Source organism: Leopardus geoffroyi, chromosome A3 (genome assembly GCF_018350155.1).
Source record: "Leopardus geoffroyi isolate Oge1 chromosome A3, O.geoffroyi_Oge1_pat1.0, whole genome shotgun sequence".
Classification (NCBI taxonomy): Eukaryota; Metazoa; Chordata; class Mammalia; order Carnivora; family Felidae; genus Leopardus; species Leopardus geoffroyi.
The window spans coordinates 63,497,692-63,513,343 of record NC_059336.1 but is presented as its reverse complement, the minus strand read 5'-3'; the positions used below and the strand labels follow the sequence as shown (position 1 = coordinate 63,513,343).

General features: G+C 38.5%; 1 protein-coding gene across 8 annotated transcripts in view; it reads right to left on the bottom strand.

Annotated features, from left to right (window-relative positions):
• PLEKHH2 (pleckstrin homology, MyTH4 and FERM domain containing H2) overlaps window positions 1-15,652 on the bottom strand; it is a 120,731-nt gene that overhangs the window by 56,678 nt on the left and 48,401 nt on the right. For all 8 annotated transcript variants that reach the window (XR_006703424.1, XR_006703426.1, XR_006703425.1 and 5 more), the window contains exons 8-15: window positions 12,981-13,942; window positions 9,902-9,977; window positions 8,095-8,189; window positions 7,360-7,504; window positions 4,652-4,788; window positions 4,441-4,551; window positions 4,197-4,283; window positions 1,755-1,913 (exon numbers count right to left, since the gene is read on the bottom strand). Coding sequence is in view for 5 of the 8 variants with exons in the window: in XM_045445876.1 (XP_045301832.1) it covers window positions 1,755-1,913; window positions 4,197-4,283; window positions 4,441-4,551; window positions 4,652-4,788; window positions 7,360-7,504; window positions 8,095-8,189; window positions 9,902-9,977; window positions 12,981-13,942 (1,772 nt within the window). In the remaining 3 variants the exon portion in view is untranslated. The remainder of the gene's footprint in view (window positions 1-1,754; window positions 1,914-4,196; window positions 4,284-4,440; window positions 4,552-4,651; window positions 4,789-7,359; window positions 7,505-8,094; window positions 8,190-9,901; window positions 9,978-12,980; window positions 13,943-15,652) is intronic.

Sequence of the window (15,652 nt, the reverse complement as noted above, 5' to 3'; positions counted from 1 at the left end):
TAAATATTACTGAATAGCACCCACATTAATGCTAGCTATGGTGACATAGCTCTTCTAAATCTAAATTTTTAACTTATGTAAACAAAGCACATGAAGGATGAGTGGTTACTCAGAGGTTATTTTTGTGTGTAATACTTTATGCGTAAATATTTTATTATATTTTTCTAAGAGTGACCAATTTTTAAGTTTAAAAATAATATTTATCTTAGGATTCTTACTCTTTCTAAAAAAAGTTAGAAAACAGAATTAAGCAAGAATAAAATCACATAGCGCTAACCAATATGTCTTGCTATATTTCATATTCAGACCTTTTTCTATAGATGCATATAATAAAGTGGGATAATAATATAATACTGCATTCTATTTATTTTATCACCTAACAGTGTGTCATAACATATTCCTATAGCACTAAATATTCTTTTACAATATTTAAAATGGCTGCATAGTAGGAGTGCCTGGGTGGCTCAGTTGCTTAAGTGCCTGACTCTTGATTTCTGCTCAGGTCATGATCTCACGGTTCATGAGTTCGAGCCCTGCAGTGGGCTCTGAGCTGACAGCACAAGGCCTGCTTGGGATTCTCTCTCTCTGTGCCCTCCCTCACTCATGTGTGCTCTCTTTCTCTCAAAATAAATAAACTTAAAAAAATAAAAAATAAATAAAATGGCTGCATAGTAAAGCATTATCTGATTATATGTACTTATTTAAACTATCCCCTACTCTACATTTAAGTTGATCCCAATTTGTCTTTGTTATAAACCATGCCATGCATGTAATCTTTCTGGGGCAATGGAAACATTCTGTATCTTGACAGAGTGACTGTAAATATTTGTCAAAACTCATCAAACTCTATATTTAAGATCTGCATTTTAGTGTATGCTAATTATATCTCATTTTTTAAAAATAGGAAAAAAATAAACCATGCTGTGATAGACATTCTTATACTTAAATATTTGGCAAATTAAAACCATTTCCTAAGTATAAATTTCTTGGACTGAGATTGCTGAATGAAAAGGTCTGTATAAATGTTTTTAAACATTTAATATTCATTCATTTGTTCATTCAAAAGCATTCACTGAATTAACACTTGGATCAAGACACTGCCAAATTCCTTTTTTTTTTCCAAATTGCCTTCTAAAGTAATAAGCTCACTCATTTTGTGTCAATACTATGTTTCATGATTTTAAAAAATATCCACCCTTTGACCAGATTTTTTTTAAGTTTATTTATTTATTTTGAGAGAGCGTGCGCAAGCAGGAAGAGAAAGAGGGAGAGAGAGAGAATTCCAAGCAGGCTCCTCCCTGTCAGCGCAGAGCCCGACACGGGGTTAAGACTCACAAATTGTGAGATCACGACCTGAGCCAAAACCAAGAGTCAGACGCTTGACCAACTAAGCCACCCTGGCGCTCCCAGAGTTTTTAAAATATCGTTTGTATTTTTTCCGTCTACCAGCTCTACTTCTTTCCAATTGTGTCCTTCGTTCCTTTCCCCCCACGTTGGTATTTATCCTTTACTTATTGATTAGAAAAGCTTGGTTTTTACACATTTTAAACGCTTTCCCAAGCTTTTCAACTGTCTTTTCAAAATTCTGCTTAGGGAATTTTTGATGGTTAGAACACTTGGCATCATAAGCAAAAGACACTTCCCACCCCAAGATAATATAAATTTTCAATACACATACTCTCTGACACCCACTTACGATCAGTGGGGCTGACTCCCCAGCTGCCCAGGACACTGCACTGTACTAAAGTTCCTACCTTGGTGAGCAATCCCTTCACTGTGGGTTTGCCCTCAGGCTGCAGAAAATGTGGGTCGGCAGCTTGTACTCGGAGAACATTCTGCAATACTTTAATCCATTCTTCCAATATATTGGGAGAATCTGCAGTCAGATAGTAGGTGTGTTTTTCAGTGGTCAGCTGGAACGGGATGAGAAAGAGATAGGAAAGGAAACTCTGAAGATTTAGGATTATTAGCATTTCCCTGTCTCTCCTAAAAACAACATTAATTAACATAGAAACAAACATGCCATACCTTGAATCCTAGGTGCTAAATAAATGACTCCACAGATAATTTAGAATAGTTTAACCAGATGGTGAGAATTACAATAATTAACTTTGTGTTGAAATCATTGTTTTCACTTTAGTTTAAAGTTTTTCAGAGTGTTAAACTTTTGTGTCATCATTTTTTATCTTGCTTATTTGTTACATTTTCTTTTTCTCCTTTAAATGTGCTACAGTCTCCTAGCTGTTGAAGTGAGCAGTAGCATGACTGGAGACTGTAATAAAATAATATATTTTTTGCAAATAAAAAGGAATTATTTGTTATAGAAATAAAAATTAATTATAAATAAAATAAGAAGTCCTTGCTTATAAAGAAGAGAAATTCTTACAACTAACATGTGATCAGATATTATGAATTAGCAATGTTTCAGTCTCAAATGAACCACATTTTGAAATTTCCAAATATTTCAGAACTTTGTAGATTATTCTTATCTGCCATGCTTCCAGACAAAGCTTTCCTTCTACTTTTCTCCCTTCTACTTTTTTGGGCAGTTCTCAGGTATTAATTATCTCTTGAAAACATAGACAATGAGCCTTTCTGATAAATGTTCATTATACCCTCTGAAGGAACAAGATAAGAAAATAATAATAATTATTATTTTTAAAATATTTTTAAATTTATCTATTTTAAGAGAGAGAAAGTTGGGAAGGGGCAGAAAGGGAGAGGGAGAGAAAGAATCCCAAGCAGGCTTTGCACTGTCAGCACAGAGCCCAACACAGGGCCTGAACCCACGAACCATGAGATCATGACCTGAACTAAAATCAGAGGGTGGATGCTTAATTGATTGAACTACCATGAGCCCCAAGAAAATATTAATTATTGAAGGTATTTCAGATAAAGTATCTGAATTTATTTATTTAATTTTCTTTTAATGTTTATTCATTTTTGAGAGAGAGAGAGAGAGAGAGAACAAGCAGGGGAGGGGCAGACAGAGAGGGAGACACAGAATCCGAAGCAGGCTCCAGGCTCTGAGCTGTCAGCACAGAGCCCAATGCAGGGCTCAAACTCACAGACTGGGAGATCATGACCTGAGCTGAAGTTGGACACTTAACGGACTGAGCCACTCAGGCACCCTAAAGTGTCTGAATTTAAATCACATATGCCAAACTATCTCAACAGCCTGTGTTTTAAATTTAACAGATTTCTAGCAAGACTGGTTTTATGTGTGGGTGAATGGCCAGCAGCTATGTCTAGGGTGTGATTCGGTAGGAGGTAGGACAGCCTTCTTCTCACCAGTATCTTTCCCACTTAGGTGTTATAACAGCTGGAGTTCATAGAAGAAATGGCATTTTCCGGTTCTTTATCAAAATGCAAACCCTCCTGGGGTGCCTGGGTGGCGCAGTCGGTTAAGCGTCCGACTTCAGCCAGGTCACGATCTCGCGGTCCGTGAGTTCGAGCCCTGCGTCGGGCTCTGGGCTGATGGCTCAGAGCCTGGAGCCTGTTTCCGATTCTGTGTCTCCCTCTCTCTCTGCCCCTCCCCCGTTCATGCTCTGTCTCTCTCTGTCCCAAAAATAAATAAACGTTGAAAAAAAAAAAAAATGCAAACCCTCCTGAATTTAGTAGTACATCAAACTAATAACATCTTATTGGTAATTCATTTCTCAGATAAGCCTTCCCTAAAATAGCCGGACAGGTTAAGAGCTGAGAATAGCTGGAAGATGAAGCATAGGGGAAGAAGAATGTAAGGGACAAGGGCAAAGGAAGGGTAGTGGACAGTTACTTAACACAAACCTAGTTTATAATGTAGTTTGAACTGAGAAGGCCTGGAGTTTCACACATTTTTGAGGAATCACACTTAACACAAAGTGAATAAAGAAACATTGAATAGGGGCGCCTGGGTGGCTCAGTCGGTTAAGCATCCGACTTCGGCTCAGGTCATGATCTCACGGTCCGTGAGTTCGAGCCCTGCGTCGGGCTCTGTGCTGACAGCTCAGAGCCTGGAGCCTGCTTCGGATTCTGTGTCTCCCTCTCTCTCTGCCCCTCCCCCGTTCATGCTCTGTCTCTCTCTGTCTCAAAAATAAACATTAAAAAAAAAAAAAAAAGAAACATTGAATCATCCAATCTCCTATTAGCTTGGATAACCAAGAATTGAATTTTACATGATACAAAAAAGAAAAAGCAAAAAAAAAAAAAAGTACCTGAACTGTTTGTTTGTTATCTCCTCTTAAAATACTGCAGGTTGCGCTAAGTTCAATATGGCCCTGGGGCTTTCTAATTACGTCACTCTGTAGGAAAGGAAGAAAGCGAAACGTAAAGGGACTGCCTGTAATAGTAATAGTAAGAAATGCTTTGTATAATTAATTGCATTACAGGAAAGAATATCAGGAGCTTGATTTACAGTTTGAGGAATTCAGTTCTAAAGGGTAAGTGCTTTCCACTCACCGGAGATTTATAGTAAAGTAATTCACCACCTTTGAGAACGAACCACCTCCTCTTCCAAGTCTTGACTTTACCACTCATTTTTAATAAATAGCCAGATTTTTCCAGGGGTTCCTAATTAAAAAGAAATTTAAAAATTTAAATTTCATTTTAGAGGCTCAAACTAAGAACATTCATTGATTTTTTTTTTTTTTAAACCTGAATCAGTGTTTACATTTTTCCCGTTATCACTGGAAGATGAGCAAGTTTTAGGAAGCTTCTGCTCTGGCTGTGAGTATTCTGTGTCTGTGGGGTAAGCATCTGGGGGAATGGCATAGTCACTTTCAGAAGCCACAGAAGAAAGAGACACACCTAGATGAATAAAGAAATAAATTAGGTCGATATTTAATAATCAGGTGGTCCAAATGCCAGCTGTGAGTTCTCCTAAGGAATACAGGTATTCCACAAAATCATCAGCCCTCCTAGACTATATTTATTCTCATACCTTCTCCCATAAAGAACTTTTAAAGCAAAAAACAGAACTAGAGGGTAAGGATTATCATGCAAACCTCCAAGGAATATAAATAATAGGAATATAAATATAAATATATAAATTATATATTTATATATAAATAGGAATATAACTGATATTCTTGTATGATCACAAGCACAGCTAATTTTACATACATAAACTATGTGCAATATATATACATAATAAAATACACACAAAGATACTAATATGTCTTTTATTAAAGATTAAAAACATGTGTATTTTTGTATTGACTTATATAAGGCAAGCAGATGTTTGATTTCAGTTTATCAAGAGTTGTACAATCACATTTTAAACCACTTAGTTGTTGAAATCACTTTTAATTTATTTTACTTTTTAATGTTTATTTTGAGAAAGAGAGGGTGTGTGCATGTGCAACAGTGGGCGGGGGGGGGGGGGGGGCGCAGGGCAGAGAAAGAGGGAGACACAGAATTCCAAGCAGGCTCCATGCTGTCAGTGCTGAGCCTGACACAGGGCTCAAACCCACAAATTGTGAGACTATGACTTGAGCCGAGATCAAGAGTCGGACACTTAACTGACTGAGCCACCCAGCAATCACTTCTAAAGTAATTCACATTAAAAAGAACTTCACAATTTCAGTAGTGTTTTTCATGAAAGTCCAATACTATTAGCTTATAAATTTTAAAAATCTTTTGTAAAAAAGAAGCAATAAGGCTTAACGATATAAACAGACTATTTCATTTGGCAGCAGCTACAAAGTAAAATTCAAGGGAACATTGTCACAATAATTCACTTGCCTTTTTCAGAAAATGACTAGCAAGTTGCAAGCCACATCTGGAGGGTCAATACAATTGGAAATTTTGAATATAATAAATAAAATCAAAGATTTGCATCATTATTCATTGCAATATCTAGCAATTTTTCAAAGTGTTTATTAACATTTAAGGGACTTGTTAGGACAATGTCACTATATCAATATTCTTGTCGATTTGACAAAGACAAGTAATAGTTGTTATAGTAGCAATACCTTTATATTTCATAGAATAACAGAAACTTAGACTTATAAGGGACCTCAGAGATCATCCTGATTGGTGCCTTCATTCTCTAAGGAGACTAAGGTCCAGAGATTAAACTAAAATATTTATCCCAAGTCAAACAGCTGGGCAGGAGCAATGCTGGAGTGCTAATCTGGGGCGCCCGACCCCAGGGCCAGTGTGCTAGGCACTACCCCAGGTGTTAGCGAGAGAGCAGACAATAAAACAGAAAAATCTCTGCCCTCATGGAACATAGATTCTAGTTGGTAGAGACAGAAAAAAAAACAGGCAGTAAGTGCTATGAAAAAATAAAACATACAGCAGACTAGAGGGAATAGAAAGAGTTAGTAGATGGAGAAGAGCAAAGGACTGCAACTCGAATGCTGTGCTCAGGGTAGATCTCACTGAGAAGGCAGCGTTGGAGCAAAGCACCGTAGAATGCGCCCAAGTCAGCCCTATAGACATCTGGGGGGAAGAAAAGCAGGTAAAGGAAACAATCAGTGTGAAGGTCCTGAAATAAAAGCATGCCTGGCCTGTTTTAGGAACAGCAAGAGGGTGTAAGGAAGGAGAAAGGAGATGAGATCAAAGGCACAAAAGAGTCAGGTAACACCTTATAACCATCATGGGTCTTTGCAGTGTTTTGAGCAAAAGTGTGATGTAACCCAATACCAGCTGTTGGGAGCTAAGATAGGAGGAGTAAAGACCCCAATGACAGCCCCGAAGTTTAATAAAACCTGTGGAAGCTGAGCAGTTCCAGTTGAAGTTGAGGGGCTGGGGATTACCTAAGGGTTCCGTGGAACATAATCTGAAAACCAACAGAGCACGCTGCATTACTTTTGTAAAATTCAGGTGTCATTCAGTGTGATTATCTCTTTCTGTAACCTCTACCTATGCCAAAAGTTTCTTCAAAATCCACTCAAAATCATAGACATGCCCAAAGTAAAGTTTTTGTTGGTTTGCATCTTAATATCAGGTTAACCACCAAATTTTTAGGTGTATTTTCTCCCATTTAGCAGCATAACAAATTTAGCTGAAATAAGTCTATCCCATAAATTATGCAAAATGCCACACAGTAACTATAAAAGAGAAACCTCATTTTGGCCAATTATTTCACTCTATTCCCATAATAAAGTGATCTCTCTCTCTTACAGATAGGATAAGGTTAAAAAAAAAAAAAAGATAATGTGGCTTATATGGAATCACAAAAAAAATTAAGAAGAGAACTAGGACAAGAATATAAGCATCTCAGTCTTGGCTAATTCTCTTTTCACTTTGGTTTCAAGCAAGTACTTTGGCTTTTTTAAGAAGTCCTATTAGGTGGATGAAATTCCAGAATATCCTGAATTAAATACCCTGATTTATTTGGAGTTGTCTTGTGTGCCTGAGATTTTCCCTCACCTCGTTTCATTGCTCTGGGGCTGCCTGGCCCGCTTCGATTGCGCGTGTCTGACTCCGAAGTCCGGGAGCTGGATCTGGAACTATCTTCTTCCTCTGACCCAGAGGAGTCATCCAGGAACGGGCTGCTGCTTATTTGGGTTGCCTTCTAAAGAAAAGCACAGCAGCCTATCTGTGTCCCTCTCTTTTTAGATATAAAATGTTTCACCAGAAGTCACAAAATAAGATTTTTTAAGGGAATACAAGAATATCTTTTGGTATTATCAAAGTCACGTGGTTAAATCCCAAATTCTAATTAGCAAGGCGTTCGTCAAATATAAAAGATTCCTGGAAACATAGGCTGTTAATAGTTGAAAATACTTATTTTAATTAGGTACTTCAAGCAAGGAGGAGGGAACCCTGGCAGTGACAAAAAAATCTTGCCAAATTAGGAATTTTCCCTACATCATTAATAGTGGTATTTCCTTTAAACAATTAACCACCGTGGAGGAGGTGGAAAATCACACGGGGTGTAACAAAAATGAGCCCAGACCTCTAATACTCTGAGAAGCATAAATATCTCCTCCGGATCTTTCCATTTCTTCTCTTTTTATGATATATTAGAGTGAGTGTCTAAAACTCCCTATAAAGGGAGAGTCTGTGTAAAATGTCAAGAATGGAATCTGGAGCTTAAATAAACAGTTTTCCCGATCCACCATGAAGAGAACCACATGTTTAACAGTAACAATAATGACTTACCCCCTTCAAAGTTGTATACACTGGGGTTGTCATATTCTTGTATATCAGAGAGGTATAGAGTCCTGATGTGGTATAGGAGAGCAGAGGGGCAGAATCTGAAAGATAAGACAAAGTGATTTAAAAAACTAAAAACAAGAAACTTCTCTCTAGCACTTAGGTCTATTTCTTATGAATGTGAGCTAGCAAAAGTTCCAATTAAAGAGAAGCTGGATTAACACACATGACTGTTCTCACATAGTCTGCTGTAAGGATATACTCTCTTGCATGGTTCATTATTTCCTCACGTATGTTACTTCCCCAACTAGACTGCATGCTCTTTGAGAGTAGGGATCATAGCTTTTATTTCTTCGGCAGGCATTTCTATGCAGGTCAGGCTGGGCAGAAATAGTACAAACATCTGCTGATTCAGTGAGCGGTACCCTATGAAGATATTCTCCAATTATTCATAGCCCTGTTACTGACATGGTGTTAAAACATCATCATGCTTAAGCTTTTAAGCTTTTATCAGGTGAACCTCATGTTGAAAGTTTAGGAAAATTTAGGAATATAATATAATATAAATTATAATAATATAATGGTAAGAACAGAACATTGCTGAGAAGAAATAGAACATCAATGGTTGCCTCTAAGATATGGATCAGAGGTAGGAAAGGGAGGGAGCTAGTGGAAAGAACCACAGGAAAACTTCTCTTTTTATTCCATACAGTTTTCTGTTGTTCGGTTTTACTTTTCATACTGGGAATACATTGCTTCTTTTTTTTTTTTTTTTTTTTTTTCCAACGTTTATTTATTTTTGGGACAGAGAGAGACAGAGCATGAACGGGGGAGGGGCAGAGAGAGAGGGAGACACAGAATCGGAAACAGGCTCCAGGCTCTGAGCCATCAGCCCAGAGCCCGACGCGGGGCTCGAACTCACGGACCGCGAGATCGTGACCTGGCTGAAGTCGGACGCTCAACCGACTGCGCCACCCAGGCGCCCCTACATTGCTTCTTTAAAAATTTTTTGAAGAAAGGAAAGAAAGAAAGAAAGAAAGAAAGAAAGAAAGAAAGAAAGAAAGAAAAGGGGAAGGGATGGGAAAGGAAAGGAAAGGAAAGGAAAGGAAAGGAAAGGAAAGGAAAGGAAAGGAAAGGAAAGGAAAGCAACGGGAGAGCGAGTTTTAAACTCTGGAAAAAAAGGACATAGAGACTGATATTTTTATAATTTTAAACAGCTGAAACTCACAGTTTCTTTGCTTTACCCTCTTTTAAATAAAAAACAAAAAGAGGTACTTTCTGCATCAGAATTGAACATATATGTGCCCCTATATTGGGTAACAATAAATTGCAATTTAAAATGTAAATCAGCAACCTTAGACATCATTTTCTGAAATACATAATTCTATCTGCTCCGATGGCTTCAAACATTTAGGCAATTCTTGGTTAGTGAAATGGCAATATAAAATCACTTATTTGTTTAAACATGTTTTATTGCAGTAAAAAACACAACATAAAATTGACCACTTTAACTATTTTTAAGTGTATGGTTCAGTTAGTGTTAATTATAGTCACATTGTTATGAAGCAAGTCTCCAGAACTTTTGTATCTTGCAAATCTGAAAGTCTATGCCAATTAAGCAACTATTCCCCCCCACCCACCACCACCCAGCCTGGGGTCACCACCCCTCCACTTCCTGTTTCTATGAATTTGACCACTTCAGAGATCTCATAGAAGTGGAATCACACAGTATTTATCTTTTCATGACTCGCTTATTTCCTTTAGCATTATGTGCTCAAGGTTCATCCACATTGCAACATGCAAAATCACTTACTTTTATTAACATTCTCCATATTGAAGGCCTCAGACATTCGAATACCTGATTTGGCTACAGCATAAATTCTGCTCTCCTAATGTAAAAGAGAGATTTAAACTGGATATTTAAAGCAAAGAAATGATTACTTTCAATACACATGTTTTTCATTTGTTCTTCATTTAATATTCACCAGAGCAGAGCATTATTATAAAACTGTCATCGGTGCCAACACAAATATGCCACCGTGAACAGCACTGCAGACGTTTTCCATCCATTAGTCATTCCATTATTTATCTTTGTTCCCTAGTTTTTGCTTGGTATTTTGAATTCTTTTCAAGAGATAGGAAAAAAAGTAAGAGAAAACTTATTCATAGTCACTGATTGCACATAAACACCACGTTTAGTATTCTACCATTCTAAACACGGTTAAAGAAAAAAACGCTGAAAACCTTGAACGGCTGTAACATGAGGTTAGAAAGCATTCATAATCATTGACTATACATGAATATTACCTTTAATACTCTACTATTCTAGAGTATGCTGAAAGAAAAGAGAAAAATCTTCAAGTCAGAAATCACAGAGTAGCTTTAAGTGCTTTCATCTTCTTATTTCAATGTCCATTTCAATCAAGTACAAGAAATACGTGAGGCTCGGGGCGCCTGGGCGGCTCAGTAGGTCAGGCGTCCGACTTCAGCTGAGGTCATCACCTCACAGTTCGTGAGTTCGAGCCCCGCATCAGGCTCTGTGCTGACAGCTCAGGGCCTGGAGCCTGCTTCAGATTCTGTGTCTCCCTCCCCTCAGCTCCTCCCCTGCTCACACTCTGTCTCTCTCTCAAAATAAATAAAAATTAAAAAAAAAAAAAATACCTGAGGCCAAATAATAAATGAATTTGAGAATGGCAATGGAATTTATCATATTATCTTATTCCAAAAGCAGGTTATTATTTTGCTTTCTCTTCTTTGAGAGAAATCTCTGAAATGGGTACTGGAGAGGTTATTCACCCTGCACTCTGTGAGAAAAGGGATTCCAAGTTGTTCTTCATGGATAATCACCGTGTCCTGAATTGTGCACCACATCTAACCTGGACACAGTTGCCTGAACCAAGGCAGGGCAGGTAGTAAGGCTCTGCTCTTTGGGACTGGACTGGCCAGTGGCCTGCTAGGTAACAGGCACGAGATCCCTAACTGTCCGAGACACGTTAGTTTGGAGAGTGGCTGAGTGAACGAACCAGATGTGGTTTCCTTGAGAATGAGATATACACACAGAGAAGAACAGCAGAGTTGGCGGAACAGAAAGATATGTAAACACAGGGCAATAAGCAGGAGACGAGAGGCAGCTGGAAGCATGGCAGTCTGGAGGAGAGGAGTTAGCAGTAGAGGACAAGGAGAGTCACGCAGATGGGACAGGACAAGCTGAGACACTGGAACAGGGGCAGTGGGTGTCTGTCACCTGTTTCTAAGGAGTTGGCTATTAGAGGTACTGCTGACATCACATGTTTTCCCACTAGAGTGACTACTGTATTTTGAATGATATTCCAGTTTGGTAAGGATGGGCTATGCCTTCAAATAAACTCTTAAAAATCCTTAAAATACACTCTCATAAATTGAGGCAACTGGAATACATCTCTTTTCCTTGAAACCTGAAAATACCTAACAAACGGTGAAATAAAATCTCAAACTTGGCCAGCCTGCCAGAAGGCTTTTGAAAAGCAATACTACTTTTTCAGGATTGAACAAATTGAAGAGAGAAAGGCAAAAGAGTAGGAAAATGGTTTGCCAAAAAAAACGAACTTGAAAAGCCTAACCTAAATCTCCAAAAATCTCAACATAATAAAAGAAGCAAAAATTTCAAATCCTCACTGCCTGAAGGATAACATAATTGGAATTCCAGAGATTCACATGCCAACAACGTCCACTTTTTTGCGCTATCCAGAATTTAATAATGAACTGCAGACAGTTTCATGTGGACACCACAATGAAATGTTCTTTTGAAAGTAAAAGCAGATACATCTCAAGGTCTGAATTTATAGTAGGAAAACATGGCTGCCTTCGTTTGCTTAAAATCACATGGATCTCTAAATAAAAAATAATATCACAGAAGATGACCCCCAAACCAAAAAAATCCTGCAGCCCAGATGCTTCTCTGGAGGCCAGACTATGGCAATATGTGAGGAAAATTTTAAATCCACAAAACAGATAATTTCAGTTTGTTTCAAATATAAGAGTATTTTTTTAATTGAGTGATGTGTAGATATTCCTATAAAGAATCATACAGTTGATGGGCTAACTATTGTATTAATGGTCAGTGTTTCAATGGAAGGAATTTCAATCTACTCCAGATACATAGGAAGATGCTTTTGATTAAAGCGACGGATTTATAAGCTCGTGAAGAGTAACATTAAATTTCTCTTAAAGCCAATCAAGTAAATGATTAAGCACAAAAACTGATGACCAATAAGAGTTAGGTGTCCTGGTTGCGAATTTGTCCAAGGTATCACACAGGTAGGAGGAACACTTCTTCCCCACCCCTGATGTTTCCTTCCATGTGCAGGGAACTCTAGTAACTGAACACTCTGGGTCCCTCTCCAACCATTCATTTCTCCTTCCCAAAGAGGAGGGATGGCTTAATGTGACTGGCAAGCTTAGAAGGGGAAACTGGACAGGCAGAGCCGAGCACCCTCCTTGCTCCTTTCTCTTGAGAAGTAAAGGCATGCAAGAAACACCATTTGTTCTTTCTCTGGGCTTTAAGCTACCCAAGAGGAACAGACATCTAGCGGTCTAGGGTTACCTGGGACTGGATGAATAAATCTAGCGAATTCTGAGTTCAGTATCGGAAAGCTCATTTGCCGACCAACTCTCTAAAATCAGTTTTATCAGTAAGAAAGGTAATGTTTTGATCTCCTGCCTGTCTTCACCTTCCCTTATTTCTCAATTGACTCAGAACTCAGTAGGGAAAGAGAAAGGGAAATGGTACTCTGAACACCGAGACTTTTCAGAACAATCTGGACCTGAAAAGAAATAGGAGAAGAAAGTAAAACGTAAACGCCAGTTTAGGAAAAAGCCAACATGCATGCATTGCACACGGCAATGTCATTTACCCAAGAGGGAAACCGGTGCAGGGGCGGAGTTGGTGGTTTGCTGCAGGCTGGCTTCTTGGCTGAGTCACAGCTTTCCTGGTCGTCAGAGCAAGGGGACTCCAGGGAGTCATAGGAAAACAATCCGTCATCACAACTAGTGTCCATATTCTCTACAATTTCTGTACCGTCGTCATCAACTAGATCAAGATCTGTTTCCTGCGGTCTGAGCGGCCGGATCATGCTGATGGCATTTCTGTTTGTACCAAACATCCTATCAGAACTTAACTGTGGCTGGCTTAAGTGCCTTTTGGCTAGTGCCACACTTATACTGAAAACATTAGGAATCCTTAACTTCGGGGGTGGCAGGTTTGATGAAGGCACTAATTGTGTTCCTTTTCCAGAAAGTGAGTTAGGATGCTTTGGAGTCAAAGCTGGGGTCAAAATAGGGCTTGGTGTATTAGCCTCGCTGGACGAAGATGAATAATCCAGTCTCTGAGACTGAAATTTTTTATTCAGTTCATCCGATGAACTATCATGCTCCTTTTTATCTGATTCAGAATTTCCCTTTCCAAGGGGACAATTCTGAGCTTTCCACTGTGCCTCCTGTTGCCAAGAATACAGCTTCTTATGCTCCGTTCTCTTTATGCCAAAAGTCTCTTCTTCAAATATGGAACTGCTGTCATCGGATGCTGTCAGATACGCCTCGCTGCCCATTCTGCTACCCTGGACGCCTTCCTCTGACGTGTGACTGGAAAGGGTGGACGTGTACCTGCTCTTGGATCTTCCTTTGCTCCCACCTTCCTCGTCCGAACTCCAGTCACTCCCTGGAGCCCCAGAATTCTGGGACGTGCCACCATCTGTTGCAAAGCTTGTTCTTGTTTTCCGATTCTGTTCTGAGACACAAGTGGTTTGATGCAATGTTCTCGGACCCCGGTTGTTTTCCTGGATTTGGTTCTCGCCTGACTTTTCTGGAATTTCCATTTCTAGAAAAGCATACATCATATTGGCATGTTGCCTTTAATAATGTCAACTCTCTGTACATGAAGCTTTACGTACCTACACTATAAAAAGTGGAATTTTCGTATGAATAAGGTTAATTTACATTATCCTTTAGTTGTGTGTCTTGTTGAAACCCAACTTTGAAAACTGTAAGCTCTATATAGAATACGAGTCCTAACACTTCAATAGAATAGTATGAAAATTAAACCCCTTTTTACAAAGAAACACGTTGGGTAAAAGGAAACCGACAATGGTTTAAAAGGAAAGAAGCAAAATGTGAAACAGGGCAACTCTGACTATCAAAAAAAGCAGCCACCAAAGAATACCACTGATTCTGTTTTAAAGCAAATGACAGCCTTCTTTCAACTAAATTTTCAAAATCATGAGTAAATTTAAACATAATAAATACAAAGCTATAGTTCAAAAAACAAACAAACTTTGTTCCCAGGCTTCCATACATGAAATATGCAAAGCCATGAAGAAACATAAACACAGAAAAGCCCTCCTCACTCTACTTTTGGTTTATTCATATATACAAATGTGTTTTTACAACAAAAACAATGTTTTTTAACAATGTCTTTCCACACGGCTTATTTTTGTTTATCATATAATTAATGAAATGAACCAGGGGCTTCATAAACAGCGAGCTAAAAATTTAGGTTCAAGAGTGTAAGAGGAGGTGCCTCAGCGGCTCAGTGGGTTAAGCGACTGACTTTGGCACAGGTCATGATCTGGCAGTTCGTGAGTTGGAGCCCCACATCGGGCTGTCTGCTGTCAGCACAGAGCCCGATTCGGATCCTGTCTCTCTCGCTTTTTGCCCTTCCCCTGCTTGTGCGCGCGCGTCCTCTCTCAAGCTCTCTCAAAAATAAATAAACATTAAAAAAAAGAGTATAAGAGAAACTTTTAAACGTAGATATGACCTTAATAACAAGGAAACAGAGGCTGAACAAATAAACTCTGTGATTTGGCATCAGGCAATTTGTTAAATTTGCATGTGAACAAGAGTTTCAGGACAGGCAACCCCCACTGTACTGAGCTATGCTTAACTGACCATTAGAAAGTAGAAGGGAAATTAAAATGACTTCTCAAAAAAGAGAAGAAAATTGCAACTAACATCAGAAAAGCATGTAGCAAAGGAGAACTCCGACTGGAAAAACATTATGTAGTTTTCAGGATTTTAAAACCAAGCAGAGACAGCTTTTGGGGCTGTAGTTTTTCTCCTTTGGAGGAAGGAAGCAGGAACTGAAAAGTGAGCAGATGCAAATTCAAGCCTTTAAAATATTTGGGCAAAGTCACATTACAGGTGGCAAAGCCAGCAGCTAACAACAGAGCAGAATTTAAAGGGGCTTTACAAACAAAAGAAGGGTAGAAATCTGCACACAGGTCCAGGACTTAAAACATCTATCAAATATTTTCCTCTTTGAAGCAAAACGGAAAAGGGAAAATCAAAGCAAGTATTCTCCTCTTTGAAGCAAAACGGGAAAGGGAAAATCAAAGCACTCACTGAATTGTCCCCTGGGGTTCTTTTTCTTTATAAGTTTACTATGCCATATTTAACTTCATATTTAACATCAAGTAATTTTAAAATGTTTTAAGTAAATAATAGTAAGTTCATTGTTCTAATGTGAAACTCAGCTAAAACAAGTACCTTATAGGTGTGAAGGTGAACTTTTTAATTTTAAATATCACTGCTA